This window comes from Xylaria bambusicola (assembly GCF_022495145.1).
Source record: "Xylaria bambusicola strain CBS 139988 unplaced genomic scaffold F5B22scaffold_46, whole genome shotgun sequence".
NCBI lineage: Eukaryota > Fungi > Ascomycota > Sordariomycetes > Xylariales > Xylariaceae > Xylaria > Xylaria bambusicola.
Window position 1 is genome coordinate 80,136 of NW_025953599.1, and position 14,529 is coordinate 94,664.

General features: G+C 31.5%; 2 protein-coding genes across 2 annotated transcripts; both read right to left on the minus strand.

Moving 5' to 3' along the window:
* Positions 1 to 8,100: 8,100 nt before the first annotated feature.
* On the minus strand, positions 8,101 to 9,057 carry F5B22DRAFT_386302 (chaperonin 10-like protein). Its single transcript, XM_047971341.1, has 3 exons — positions 8,997 to 9,057; positions 8,533 to 8,929; positions 8,101 to 8,441 (listed from the first exon to the last, which is right to left on the minus strand). The coding sequence occupies exons 2-3, from the start codon at positions 8,900 to 8,902 to the stop codon at positions 8,233 to 8,235; spliced, it is 579 nt and encodes a 192-aa protein (XP_047827612.1). The 5' UTR covers positions 8,903 to 8,929; positions 8,997 to 9,057; the 3' UTR covers positions 8,101 to 8,232.
* A 2,227-nt stretch (positions 9,058 to 11,284) lies between these two features.
* On the minus strand, positions 11,285 to 13,644 carry F5B22DRAFT_638534 (uncharacterized protein; the record flags this gene model as incomplete). Its single annotated transcript, XM_047977598.1, has 3 exons — positions 11,285 to 11,797; positions 11,856 to 12,570; positions 12,650 to 13,644. 3 exons carry the CDS (start codon positions 13,642 to 13,644, stop codon positions 11,285 to 11,287), a joined length of 2,223 nt encoding a protein of 740 aa, XP_047827613.1.
* Positions 13,645 to 14,529: the final 885 nt, after the last annotated feature.

Genomic DNA, 14,529 nt, shown 5'->3' on the forward strand with positions numbered 1-14,529 from the left:
TCCTTAACTTATTAAATTAAACATTTTAAACCTTAATAATTACTTATTTATAAATATTAAATATATTATTAATATATTAATAAATTTTATAACTATTAAATAAACTTAATATTAATATATTAAAGGGTATTATAAAGTAGCTTTAAAAATATATTTAATATATTAAAAAGAAGTTATTAAATTTATTATATAAATATAAAAAATTATATATAAATATTATAAAATAATTTATATAAGGGTTAAAGAAATTATAAATTAATAATATAACTACTTAATTAAATTTAATAATATAATATAAAAGGTTTTTTAATATAAATATAAAGATAAATATAAATGCTATATGTTAATAGTTTATAGTAAACTAATTAAGGACCTTATTAAATAGGTTAATAAATAATAGAAAAAGATTACTTATACTTATATAAAAGGGGCTATTAATTTTATAAAGCTTTAAAAGCTTTTTATAAACCTTTAAAAAGCTTTATTATTATTATTATTAATTTAAATAATTATTTATAAAAGTATTTATAAGGTAAAAATTTTAAATAGTTTAAACTTTATTACTTATAATACTATTATAATTAACCTTTAATATAAAATTATTATAATAAACTTAATAAATAAAGAAGGGAAGCTTATATAGGGAGGTATATTTATTACTTATTAATAAGGAAAAGATTTAAATAAATTTATTAAAGAGGAGGAAAAAGATTAACCTTACCTAATTAAAAAGGAATAATAAGGTTATTAATATAATAAATAATAATATTATAATTTATAAAAATAAAATAAGGGTTATAAAAGGAGCTTATAAACTATTTATTTAAAGCGCTTTAAGGTAAATATATAAATAAAAGATAAAAAGGAAAGCTTTAACATTAAAAAATATATAATATATTATGGATAATATTATATATCAATTTATTAATATACCTTTTTAAAGCTCCGCCCTATAAATTAATTCCTTAAAGCTAGTTTAAAATATATAACTAAAGCTTAATTATAAAAAAAAGAGGTAATTAAAGTAATAAAGCGTAAAAAGGCACCTATTAAGGAAAAGAAATAAACTCGTTTTATTTTTCTTAAAATAAAAGAACCCCTTTAAAATTAATTATTAAAGCTATTTATTTTATATATTTTAAGCTCCTTTATTATAAATTAAAAGTTTATTAATATTTACCTTTTAAAGCATTATATTAATGCATCTCCCACTTGACCTGGCCACCCAATTGAGCTGGCCACCCCCTTAACCTATATAAAAATCCAATGTTTCAATCTGTAATAACTTAACTAATATTAGTCTCACAATTCAATAATTAGTACCATTAGATCCGTCTTTTAATAAGGAATCCAACGGTATTTTCTACTATTTTTTATAAAATTTATTGAGCGAGATATTAAGCAATACGCTAAAAGGGTGCTAGGCAAGGATTATTTTAACGCTTACTTTAGCGTATTGGTTAATAATTCCACGAATATAAGTCGTATAAACTAGTGAAGAGTACTGTTAAATAGCTCTTTTTATTACGAATCTAATGGTATATTTTATTATTTTATACGACTAATATTCGTAAAGTTATTAAATTATCACGTGATTAGTGCACCGACGTTTTTTGTATGGGCTAGGGGGGTGGTCAGGTCAATTGGGTGGCCAGGTCAAGTGGGAGATGCGTTATATTAAACTTTAAATTATTAATATATATATTTAATAATTCAACGCACTTTATTAATATATAAAAAGCTTATTTAAAAGATAGAATAATAATTAAAAACGGAATAATTTAAATATATAGTTATAAAAAGATTAATTTAATAATTAAAAAATTATTAAAGCTATTAATATATAGGCTTTATAAGGTAGCTTTTTACCTTAACCTAACTATTAACCTAATATTATTAACTTAACTTAATAAGTTAAGCATTTAATAAAAAAACTTTTTAAAATTAAATTAACTTATTTATTAATAGGGAGCTCCTTTATATAATATTAATAAAGCTTATAATTAATATATTATAAAGCGCTTATTAATATATATAATAAAAGGGTTATTTTATACTTAAAGGTAATTGTTAAATTTATATATAGGGTAATTAAAGTTAAGGGCAAGTTTATTTAAATAATATTAAAAGCTTAAATATATAGGACTAAAGCCTTTAAAACAGTTATTAAACTATATTAAAGGTATAAGGATTTTATTATATCTAAATAATAAAATCTATATTATAAACTATATAATATAAAAAAAAGTAAAAGCATATTATTAAATATATTAAAATGCTTAAAGTAAAGTAATAGCTATAAGCACTTAATTAGCTATTAACTTTTATAAATTTAATAACCCTAATAACTTTAAGGGGTACATTTAATAGGTAATATTAATAATAAACTATTATTTAAGCTATATTTAAAAATACTTTATTAATAATAAATAGGTTAACATTATATAAATAGCTCTTATTAATTATATTTAATATATATATATTTATTATAATATTAAAGTTTAAGTAATTAAATATAATGGAAAAATGGTTAAAAATATAAAATAAATTATAAAATTAAGTTAAAAAATAAAACGAACTTATAGGATATTATTTAAAATCTTTCCATTATATATTTAAATATTAAATAAAGCTATTAAATAAATAAATTAAACTATTAAATATAAAGTAAATGCTATATATAATAATAATAAGCTTTTAAGGTTTTTATAGCTATATATTATATATATTATAATATATTTATATAATAAAACCCTATATAAGATTAATAATTAATAAGCTTTTTATAAAAAGTTTAACTTTTACTTTAACTATTAATAAGAAGTAATAAAGTATAAAAGGAAGCTTATTATAATATATTTATAAGCGTTTAAATACTTAACGTTTACTATAACTATTATTATATAGCTTAAGTAATAGTATTATTATAAGCTTAACCTTAAGGCTTAAATAAGCTATTTAATAAGTTATTAATCTATTATAACCTATAAAATATAGGTCCTTAAGCTATAAAAAGTTATAGTTACTTATAATATGCTTTTTAATAAAAATAAATTCTTTAATAGGGATTTAAATAAATTTAAAGATAAGCTTTTTAAAACCACTTTAAAGGAGTTTAAAGCATTAATGTTATAAATTTAATATAGGAACGTTAAATTAAAAGATAACAATTTACTTTAAAAAGTAAAGAGCAATAAGCTTATTATAACTTTTAAAGAAAGTAATATAAAAGAATTAAAAAATAAGGATAAAGAGGTAAAGGAAAAAGGAACTTATAAATATATAAAATTAAGCTTTTAATTAATATTATTAATACTTTTAAATTTTTTAATAATAATAATAATAATATTAACTATATTATAGCTTATAAAGGAAAACTATACCTTTTAAATAAAGCTTAATATAAATTAATAATAGGAGCTACCCTATAAAAAGGGAGCCCCTATTAACTATTAAATAGCTACATTTAATATAAGTAGGTTATAAGGTTAAATTAATATTAACGGATAACCTATATAAAAAACAAAGTTAGCTAAATAGTTAAAACGTTTAAAAATATATTATAATGCTCCTTATAAAAGCTAATAAACTTAAAAGGATTATAAAAAGGAAAATAACTTTAAGCCCCTTATAGAAGTTAAATAAGCTTAAAAAAGTAGATTTTATAATATATATAAATTAAAAACCTAGGTTTATTATAAAAAGGGAAATATTACCCTTAAGCCTCCTATTAAAGATTTAAGAGCTTAATTATTAAAGTACATTAAAGAAAGAAGTAAAATTTATTAAAGGAACCTTCCTCCACCTTTAAAGTAATATAAAAAGCTTACCACTTACCTATTAAAAGATTAATTTAAATAAGTTAAATAAGTCTATCTATAAAGTTATTTAAAAATAAAAATTTAAAAAGAAGCTCCTTAAAGTAATATAAGGAGCTTTACCTTATTTAACTAACGCATCTCCCACTTGACCTGGCTACCCAATTGAGCTGGCCACCCCCTTAGCCCATATAAAAAACATCGGTGCGCTAATCACGTGATAATTTGATAACTTTACGAATATTGGTCGTATAAAACAATAAAATATACCATTAGATTTGTAATTAAAAGAGCTATTTAACGGTACCCCTCACTAGCTCTTACAACTTATATTCGTGGAGTTATTAAGCAATACGCTAAAGTAAGCGCTAAATTAATCCTTACTTAATGCTTCTTTAACATATTGCTTAATATTTCGCTTAATAAATTTTATAAAAAATAGTAAAAAATACTATTAGATTCTCCTTTAAATAACGGATTTAAAGGTATTATTTATTAAATTGTACGATTAGTATTTATAAAGTTATTATAAATTAAAACAATAGGATTTTATATAGGCTAAGGGGGTGGCCAGGTCAAGTGGGAGATACGTTATATATAGGTATATATTTATAAATTTAATAAGTATAAATACTATATTAAATATAAAGTTTATTTAATAATATATAAAGATTAATAATTAAATATTAAAATAAAAGATACTTATATTAGCACTTTTATTAACTATTTATTTAAAGTTTTAATAATTATTATAATTAAATTTAACTTAAAACTTAAGTAATATAATATAATTAATACATTTATAAATGTTAAGTTAAAAAAGGAAATATATATATATATATTATTAAATTACTATAAGCTTAAAATAGTGTTATATCTTTTCTATATACTTTATAAGCTATAAGAGTTACCTTTACTATAATAAAAGAAGCTTATTAAATCTTTAAAGGAGTTTAAATTTAAATTTATTCCTTATAAGCCCTATTATTTTTTATAAAAAGGGGTATTACTATTTATATATATAAATAATATAATAGTAACTTACCTTAAAAAGCGCTTATTAATAGTATATAAAATAATTAAAGCTTTAAAATATAAATATTAACTTATAGATAAATATAATTTATAATAGTTTTTAAATATTAAAATTATTAAAAATAGGTATAAAAAGCTTATTTAACTCTTTTAAAGTACTTATATTAAAAAGATTATATAATTTAAAGATATAATTATTATAATATATATAAATACTTTAATAAAAGTTAATAAGCTTTAACTTTATAAATATATAACTATTTAATTTAATATATAAAATTTCTAATAGAAAAGTAGCTTAATTTTATATATTATAATTATTACCTATTTAAATATAACCTTTATTACTTTATAATTAGTTCGTTTTAATAATAACCTTAAATTAAAGTATTATAAAGTAGCTAATAAGCTCCTTTTATACCTATTATTAACTTAAAACCTTATACTATACTTTAATAATAGAAATAACTTTATAATAATAAGCAATATATTATTTATTAATAATATTATAAATTAAAAAAGCTTTTAAATATATATTATAAAGCTTTTTAAAGGGGTAATTTATTAATAAATTAATAAGTAAAATATTATTATAATATTAATAATTAAAGCTAAGCTTCTTATATTAATATAAGTAGTTAAAGAAGTAATATATATTAATTAATTAATAAATAAGCTTAATATATTAATGCATCTCCCACTTGACCTGGCCACCCAATTAACCTGGCCACCCCAATAATCTATATAAAACCCTATTATTTCAATCTTTAATAACTTTACGAATATTAATTGTACGAGTTAATAATTAGTACCTTTAAATCCGTTAGTTAAAGGGGAATTCAGAGGTATTTTTTACTATTTTTTATAAAATTTATTAAGCGAGATATTAAGCAATACGCTAAAGTAACGCTAAGCAGGGATTATTTTAGCGCTTACTTTAGCGTATTGCTTAATAACTCCGCGAATATAAATCGAAAAAATCAATGGAGGGTACCGTTGAATAGCCCTTTTTATTACGAATCTAATGGTATATTTTATTATTTTATACGGCTAATATTTGTAAAGTTATTAAATTATCATGTGATTAGCGCACCGACGTTTTTTGTATGGGCTGGGGGGGTGGCCAGCTCAATTGGATGGCCAGGTCAAGTGGGAGATGCGTTATTGGATAAATAATAAATTACTATTTAATATAATAATTAATAAATAATTAGCCTTATAATAAAGGAAATAGTAATATTAAAGATTAAACTATAATATATTAATATATATAATTATTAGTTTTAATAAAAGGTTAAAAAAGGAGCTTTAAATATTATATATATATTTATTAATTAAATAATAATAGATGGATTTATTAAAGCACTTCTTAATATTAAATGAATAATATTTATAAATTAATTAGGGTTATATAAGCCTTTAAAAAAAAGGGTAAAGAAAAGTTTATTAATTATATAGGAAAAGCTTAAAGGAATACTTTTTAAAGGAAAAAGTAATAAATAACCTATAAATTTATAATTAAGGATAAGTTATAAAGTTAAAAAGCTTAAGTTATATATTTAATAGGTTCAAAAAAAATAAAAACTAAAATTTCTACCTTAAAGGATATTAAAAATGAACTTATTACTATAATAATAAAGGTTTAAGCTTTTTCTTCTTCTTCTTTTTTATCCTTCTTCTTCTTTATACCTATAATTATTAAAAAGGTATAAATAGTTATTTATAAAGCTTTAATTTCTTTAAATGGTACCCTTTATTAAAAAGCTTAATTTAAAGCTTAAGTAATATTATAATAGGTTATTAGGTTAAAAAAAAGTTTAATAATTAATATAAAAAAGTTTATTAAAGGTAAAAGATAAATTTATAAAGGTAAATATATATAACCATTAAAATAATAAAAATAGTAATATTTAAAACTTCTACTTTTTTTATATATATTATTTAAATACTTATAAAAAGCGTTATAGGTATAGTATAAGTAAAAAATGTTTTAAAAGATATTTATATATAAATGTTAACTATTATAAACAGTATACGTAAGCCCTAAATTAAAGATACTAGGAGCACTAGCAATATTACTAATACTACCTATATTAATATATATTAAAAAGCTTAATAGCAATATTAAAGTAATATTAATTATATAACTATTAAAGGTTATATATATATTAAGGGATATTAATAAAAGGCCTTTTAATAAAGGAGTTATTTTAATATTAACTATTATAAAGTAATAATTAAAAGGGATTATTTTAATAAAGCTAATTAATAATATATTAAAAGCGTTAAAGAAATTAAATTATTTATAATTCCGGTTAATTTTAATATTAATATAAAAAATATACCTTTATATATTAAAGGTATAATAATAATATAAATAAAGGTAAAGCATTAATATATTTATTAATAAACATTTATAAACTTTAAAACTAACGTTAATATTTATAAAGGGGGGCGGAACCTTAAGCAGCTTTAATTACAATAGGGGGGAGAAGCTTAATTATCTATAATCTAATTAATATTAATTAAATAAACCTATTATAAATAACTAAGGCGCTCTTTAAAAGGGTAATAATAGTATATAGCTTTAATAAATATAAAGAAAAAGAAAAAAGAAAAAGAAAAAAAGAAAACCTATTAATAATAAATATAGGATATATTTAAAAAAAATATACTTATTATATACCTATAAAAGGTATATACCTACCATTTTTATAACTATTTATATATATAATTTAAATAAGTATAAAGAAGATATATTACTTTATATTTATAAACTTATTATATAGGTTTAAAAAGCTTTATTTAAGTTTTAATTATTAAAACTTAAGCTATAAGGATAATTATATTAAAAAAGGAGCTATTTATAAAGCTACAATATAAGCTTTACCATTATATTAACATAACTTAAAGGGGTATATTAAATTAATATAACGTATAAAATAGGAGCCTTATAAATTAAATATACTAATTACGTTAAATGCATTACCACTATAGCATACACTTACTATACTCCTTTAAAAAGCTCTATATATAATAATATATATGATTTAATTAAGTAGAGAGATAGAATAAGACATATACAATTAAGAAGCTCAGCAGCTAGAAATCCAATACCAAGCCCTAGGTGGGTCACCAGGCCAGCCACCATAACTATTATTTTAATACTTAAATTAAGCTTAATATTATAAATAATGCTTTAATAACGCTTTTTTTAAAAAATTAAAAGCATTATAAGATTTAATATAAAAAGGTAATTCGATTAAATATAAAAAGAAGGTTAGAAGGTAAAAACTGATTGCGTTGGGTATAGGGATTTATATATGCGAATTCGCGTAAAAAGCGCGTGACGTGGTGGCCCGGGACCCTTGCGATTTGCTTATCCCATGTGGGCGGCATATTGAATAGCGAGATGTCCAAGACCCCCTATGCCCTGAATAGCGACCAGGTCGCCCACGGCAATGTTCATGTGTCGGATCGAGTTAAATACGGCCATGCCGGCGCAAAGAATTGGGGCATATTTAGCGGCGTCGACATGTTCGGGAATATTCACGGTCGCTTCGGAGCGGAGAATGCTATACTCCGCATCTGTGAAGAGAAGAAGCGATTTCCCGCGTCAGTAACAGGTTCCGATCATGTAGTTGGCCCTCTGGAGCAGATTAATGAATGAACAGCTTACATCCACCGGCCTTTGTCTCGCCGTTGATGACCTGGTTATCGCACATCTGAAACCAGCCCTTGGAGCATGCGGTGCAAGAGCCATCATGACCGCCGTGCCAACCGCCGCCAACGCGGTCTCCAACCTTCCACGCGGTGACCCCATCACCAATGGCAGCGACGCGACCGATTATCTCGTGGCCTGGGCAGAGCGGAAACCCACCACCCATGACGTTGTTTTGGGCAAACATGTCCGAAAAACAGACACCACAAGCCTCAACCTTGATGAGAATCTCTCCGCGCCCAGGGAGTTTCAAGGGCGTCTCCTCAACCACCAACGCCTGTCCCATGCCGGGGAACACCGCGTGCTTGTAAGTGCTTGGGAGAGACATTACGTCGAGGTAGCTTAATCGCAATTTCTTAGGTGATGAAGTCAAATAGTGGCTGAATTAGCTGCTGTCGTTTCTCGTGATACTGGGTGCTCACCCCTGGGTCTGGACGAGGTCTTATAAGCACTTTCAATTAATCGAGCCTCTTTTATCTACAAGAGAAGGGAGTTCCGGATCCATTCTGTCATGAGGAGTCACGGATAGCACATCCAGCACCCACCTGACGTTTTGGCAGCATTGGGACAATCAAACTAGTGTATGTTTGTGGGCTATCGGATTTGGTTTAAATTCCGGACAGATAAATCCGAGAAAGCTGAGGTCGGGCTTGGTGCTACCGAATGTTTGCAACCATCGCGAAGATGAGACCAACTGGAGTTGGCGGAAAATGCAGGGGTAGACAGGAGTCGTCGGAGTTATATGGAGAACATCACAACACAGAGCGATGCCGTTAGTATGCAGTAGTTGGCGTTGCATGAGCCCTCTGCCAGAACATGTACCAAGCAGAGCCTCGAGCCTTTTACGATGCTCACCACTACTGATTCGTGACATCTCCTTTGTGACGCTCGCTGTTATATGCCGCCATTAAGATTGAAAGGTAACTGGGGGTGACCAGGAACGGCACTGTCGTTAATTAGAGTAATGTGAGGTTATACGCCTTGTACCTTTTCCAGCACGCTAACGTTGTACATTGGATTTGCTTCTCCGCTTCTATAGTCCTATATCCCCTCCATCTATAGAGAGCCGAGCTTGAAAATCTAACCAAGAGACCAGCGCTATCAGTCGGTTTAAATCCGGATCGGGTCAAGAATAGTGAACAGATTGTGTGCAGAGCCCAGCCGCTATGACAAGAATCCAGACATCATTGATTGCCCTGACAATAACATCAATAATGGCGTCACGTGTCTTGGGCGATACGCTGGAGAGAAGATCGCTACGTGCACCAGCAATAGCGGCCTGGATATCATCGCCGCTATACTCCGGCCCTAGGATATGTCGAATGCCGTCAAAACTCTAAGTCTGGAATATTGTGCTGGCAATAGCGAGCCCGATCAATTGGCTCGACCCTTGTGAAATGTTGATAAACTGAATAAGATCGGCCGCATGTGCTGCATCTGTTAGTTGATTGCCGACCGCATATGCTGCTTGGCTTGTCGTTAAACCCACGCCCAAAATGATCGCGTAGCGAAAAGAACTTTGTATAGACAAGGCTAATTTTCAGCAATCTTTAGCAGTCAATTTAGTAGAACAGCATTGCTATCGTAGCACTCGCTGTGAAAAGACTTGAAGAGAGGTTCGTTGTGACTCGAGCTTGGTACATGTTGCATTTAGTTTTTAGATACCAATTCCAGATAGGGATACTTCGTTCGATAGAGAAATCTAATTAATTCTATCAACTATATAACTGATTGAGATAAGAACTAATTAATCTACCAAAGTATCTCGAGATCCTTCTCTACACGGTATAGGGCTCCAGGTTAAAATCAGGGGTTAAGCCTATGTCTAATGATCCTGATAGTATCTCTTAGCTGTTGGGTTATTGGGGCACCCTACTTCCACTTCAGCCAGCACTCACCTTAGAGTAACCTTCTAGATAGTAACAACTTCACTCAATCAGATAGTCAATTCAGATCTCTGCGTATCACACACAGAATCCAACACTCTGCTTCATTGCAACGTGTTAGGCTATCTTGGGTGCCACCACAATAGCAGCCATGGACTCCTCATCTAACTCCAACGAATCAGTGCCAATTTCCCCGTAGGTAAATATCAGCTCTGCCTGCGGTGCTATCGTCGAGATCGGGCTGGTATCTTCTGTGCTGTGTTCTTGCGGCCCCTCAAATTAGACTATGGCGTCGTCGACTACGCTCTTTAGTTTCTGCATCATGTTAGCTGTACTGACTCTTTCCACAAAGCTTCTGCCGAATATATCCAGAACTTCAATAGCTAGCTATATCGATGGTATTTTTTTCCTTCTTGACTCAGAGGCTTGCTTACACGCATAAGCGCGAAGCCCACCAATGTTATCGCACGGTTCCACTACCATTGACATGCCTCATACCAGCCAGCAAGGATGTCTGTCGTCTTCGATACTTGCCGTATAATTTGCGTTAGTGCTGCAGCATGGCCCGCGCGCTTCCTGGCACATAACTCTATCACGAACGCTGAAGTCAGGAATTGCCAGATAGGGAAGGGGTTCGGCTCATGTTTCAGCGCTTGCAGGAGCAATGAGGCTCAAAATCTGCCTAAGGGGGGGATAAATGACTCTGTATCTTGATTATTGAGTCTTTTTACTGCTATCTCCGTACATATCAATAGTAGCCAATCCAAAGATCTCCTCTACGTCAATAGTTCAACGAGGAATAAGTAGGTACTCAATCGATAGCGCTAGCTTTCCGACTCCGAATCTATATTTGGCGTTATTTTATCTTCGATAGGAGTATGTAGAGCAGTGGCTAAGTCTACAGTCTCACTAGTCGGTGCGGTCGACATATCCGGCGATGGTCTTGAGTGACTCGGAGAAATTGTATCGTGGCACAAAGTAGAATTGTGAGGCTTCTCCACTTCTGTTTCTTTATGTGCTGCCGAGTAAAGAACTGGATGCGTCGGATCCGTGATATCTAGACAGGCAAGAAGCTCATTCGCCTTTGTATGCGGGATTTGCTGAATGCATTGTGACCAGGTGCCGCTTCCCACTTCATCGTATGCTAGGCGCTGAAGCTGCAAGGTCGCATTCGTAGTCCATTCCAAATGCGTGTATGGTTTATATCCCTTTTTCTTGCACAGATACCTCGAGGTGGGTTCTAGCAGGAACGAAATTAGGGTGATGAGAAAACCGAAGAGCAGTGTAAAGCAAAGACCGAAGACGCTGAATGAGCCGTAGGCCGTACTGTGGATTTTCTAAAAGATTCTGTTATTATGTAGGGTTGCACAAAAATATTAAGTGATATATGCATACCTGGCTACCACATATCTTCTGCAGAGCCGGACTTGTGAAGTTAATCCAAGTCTGCAAAGTGCCTGGGTCAGTTGGACCATAAGCCATGTCAATCAATGCTACCTGCTGAAGGGCCATTGTTATATTCCATAGGTGGCTTATATCGAGTTGCCACTGGTTCGGTGCCAATGGTCCTTGTATTCCACCAAGCAAGTTTCTTTGTGATATAAGCCCCATCGACCCAAGTTGAGTTAGCAGGATGTTGATCGATGTGCGAGTGCCAAATCTGGAGGCGAAATAGTTGAAACGAGCTTCCGATTCCGTCTTGGCATTCCCAGCGTTCAGACCAGATGTAAAGTAATTTAAATACTGAGTTCCAAACAGGGGCGCAGCTCCAGATATTGCGTCCAAAAGGCTGGCGAGTGGCCCACATCTGCGCTCTTCTGGCAACGCAGTATTACAGAACTGATATTGGTCTGCACAGCCTAGCGGAGACGCTGGTTGTAAAGGAAGGTAGACTTTGTTTGGACTGGCAGTGTCAGCTGACACGGAACTTCCGTTAGACGGTGTCGCGGCCACTTGGTACCACTCATCAGAAGTTGGGAACGAGTACTGCACGCCGTTGCCCGAGAGGAAAATTATGTAAGTATCTGCATCATTTTGAAATAGGGGTTGGATGGGCTCGAAGTCCGAATTCTTCCTAGTGGTCCTATTTCCAACAGTAGATTGTATTGGGCTACATACATGACATTAGCATGGAAGACTCGGGTTTAATGTCTTTTACTAAAGGCGCAGATATCTTGCTTTAGACTTACTTTAGATGATGTGTAAAGTAGGTATCAATAATATCAGTGCTGGTCAGTATATATGAATACTGGGATTCAACTGACGCTGCTCTGTACACATAGTCAAGCGGATCGCCACGTACTCCTGTTGTATTTCCATAGTGGTATAAAGTGAATGTCTCATTTTGGCCGGCTGGATTTTGCTCACTAGTGAAACCTTCCGTGGTTAATGGCCCGCATTGAAGAACGTTTCGCCAGAGAACTCTTTGATCAGGAGGAGAATTCACCCCGAGATCTTCGTGGCTGTCTACATAACCACTGTCCAGACGGATATTCAAAGTCTCATTTCGGCATATGCGATCGCCAAAAGGACAAGGTGCCTCTAGGTCGACAGTGCCAGTAATGTGCTTCTTGACGTAACGGTCACAATTAAGACCGACGCTAATATTGCTTGAGTAACACTGCAGAGCATAGTTGGCAGCATTGTTGATCAGCCCAGCACGATATGGTAGGCCTGCGAAATATTTCTCGGGGTCATCGAATACACTCGTAAGAAGAGAAGAGCCACAGTGGTTGCTACTAATCAATACTTCGTTGCCGATCCCGGTGGAAATTCGGGAAGAGAAACCACCAGCGATAGTAAATACCGTAAGACAGCAAGTCGCAACAGTAGCAGTAGACAAGGGTCGCAAGCGCCCCTTTGAGTGGCGGCTTTCCCAGAGCAGCCGCAAAAGCAGGTTGATACCATCCTCCGGCGAGGATGAGTTTCGTAGAATTGCTTGATGTTGGTGATAGATAGCGTCTTGAGGAAGGGGCGTTGAGTAGTATCGGTGAAACACAAAGCAGAGGATCCTCCACGCACGGGTTGCGAAAAACGCGATGAGAAAACCGATGAATGCAATGAGGAGGTCTGCATCGCGTCTTTGAAGCGTGAGAGTGCTTCCCATGATTTGCCCACGAGACCAGTTCGTCCACATTCCAAGTCGAATGGGGTATTGGTCGTTTTCGTTCCCAGCAGGATTCATGGTTTGATGTTTGGTGGATAAAATAAGAGAGAGGTCATAGGCTGAGTGAGCATCGCGTTGAAGGTGTAGGCCGGCTCTGATCAAGAAAACGTAAATATATTATATATAAATAAATAGGTATGCTTATGGAAGTGCGTGCGTACGTGCGTGTGTGTGTGTGTGTGTGTGTGTGTGTATTGATCAATTCTTCCAATCGTAGACCGGGTTGTTCTAAACAGCAACACTGATTCGCAGGCTGATTATAGAAATATGTAGCAATGTTAACTACGCTGAGGAGAGGAGAGGAGCGTGCAAGGCAGCTTCTCCAAACACCCATGGATAGCTCAAATGCAATGCAACAGTAGCACTACACACCTTACATGGGACGAGATCCTTGAATCAAAGTGCGGCTATACTGGACAGGCGGGTACATCATCCAAAAGGTGTATGAAACAATGTTGCTTAGTTCCATTTTCATGCCGTTCTGATAATAAGCAATCTGGCCTCTGCTTAGATGAATATGATATGCCATATTAGTCAAAGGCTTAGGGTTTGAATAGACCCCTTAGTTCACATTTCTGGCATTGAAGTGCCCGAGTGTAGTTGAGAATTGAGATATTTGTGAAAGAGTTAGCACTCGACCGACAAATAGGGGCAATCAGCCACCCTTACATCGATTTGTGGAATGCACTGCTAAGCCTATTTCTATTGCTATGATCCTCTCGCCCCCGATTTTCTTTTTATAAAGGTATACCATGCCAGCTATTCTATAGCGAAAAATCTTAGCGTCCAACCATTTACCTTGCTTCCACACCATAACACGCGGGGGGGGGGGGGGGGGGGCGGGCGGGGGGGGGGGGGGGGGGGGGGGGGGCGCGGCGGGGGGGGGGGGCCACGGCCGAAAAC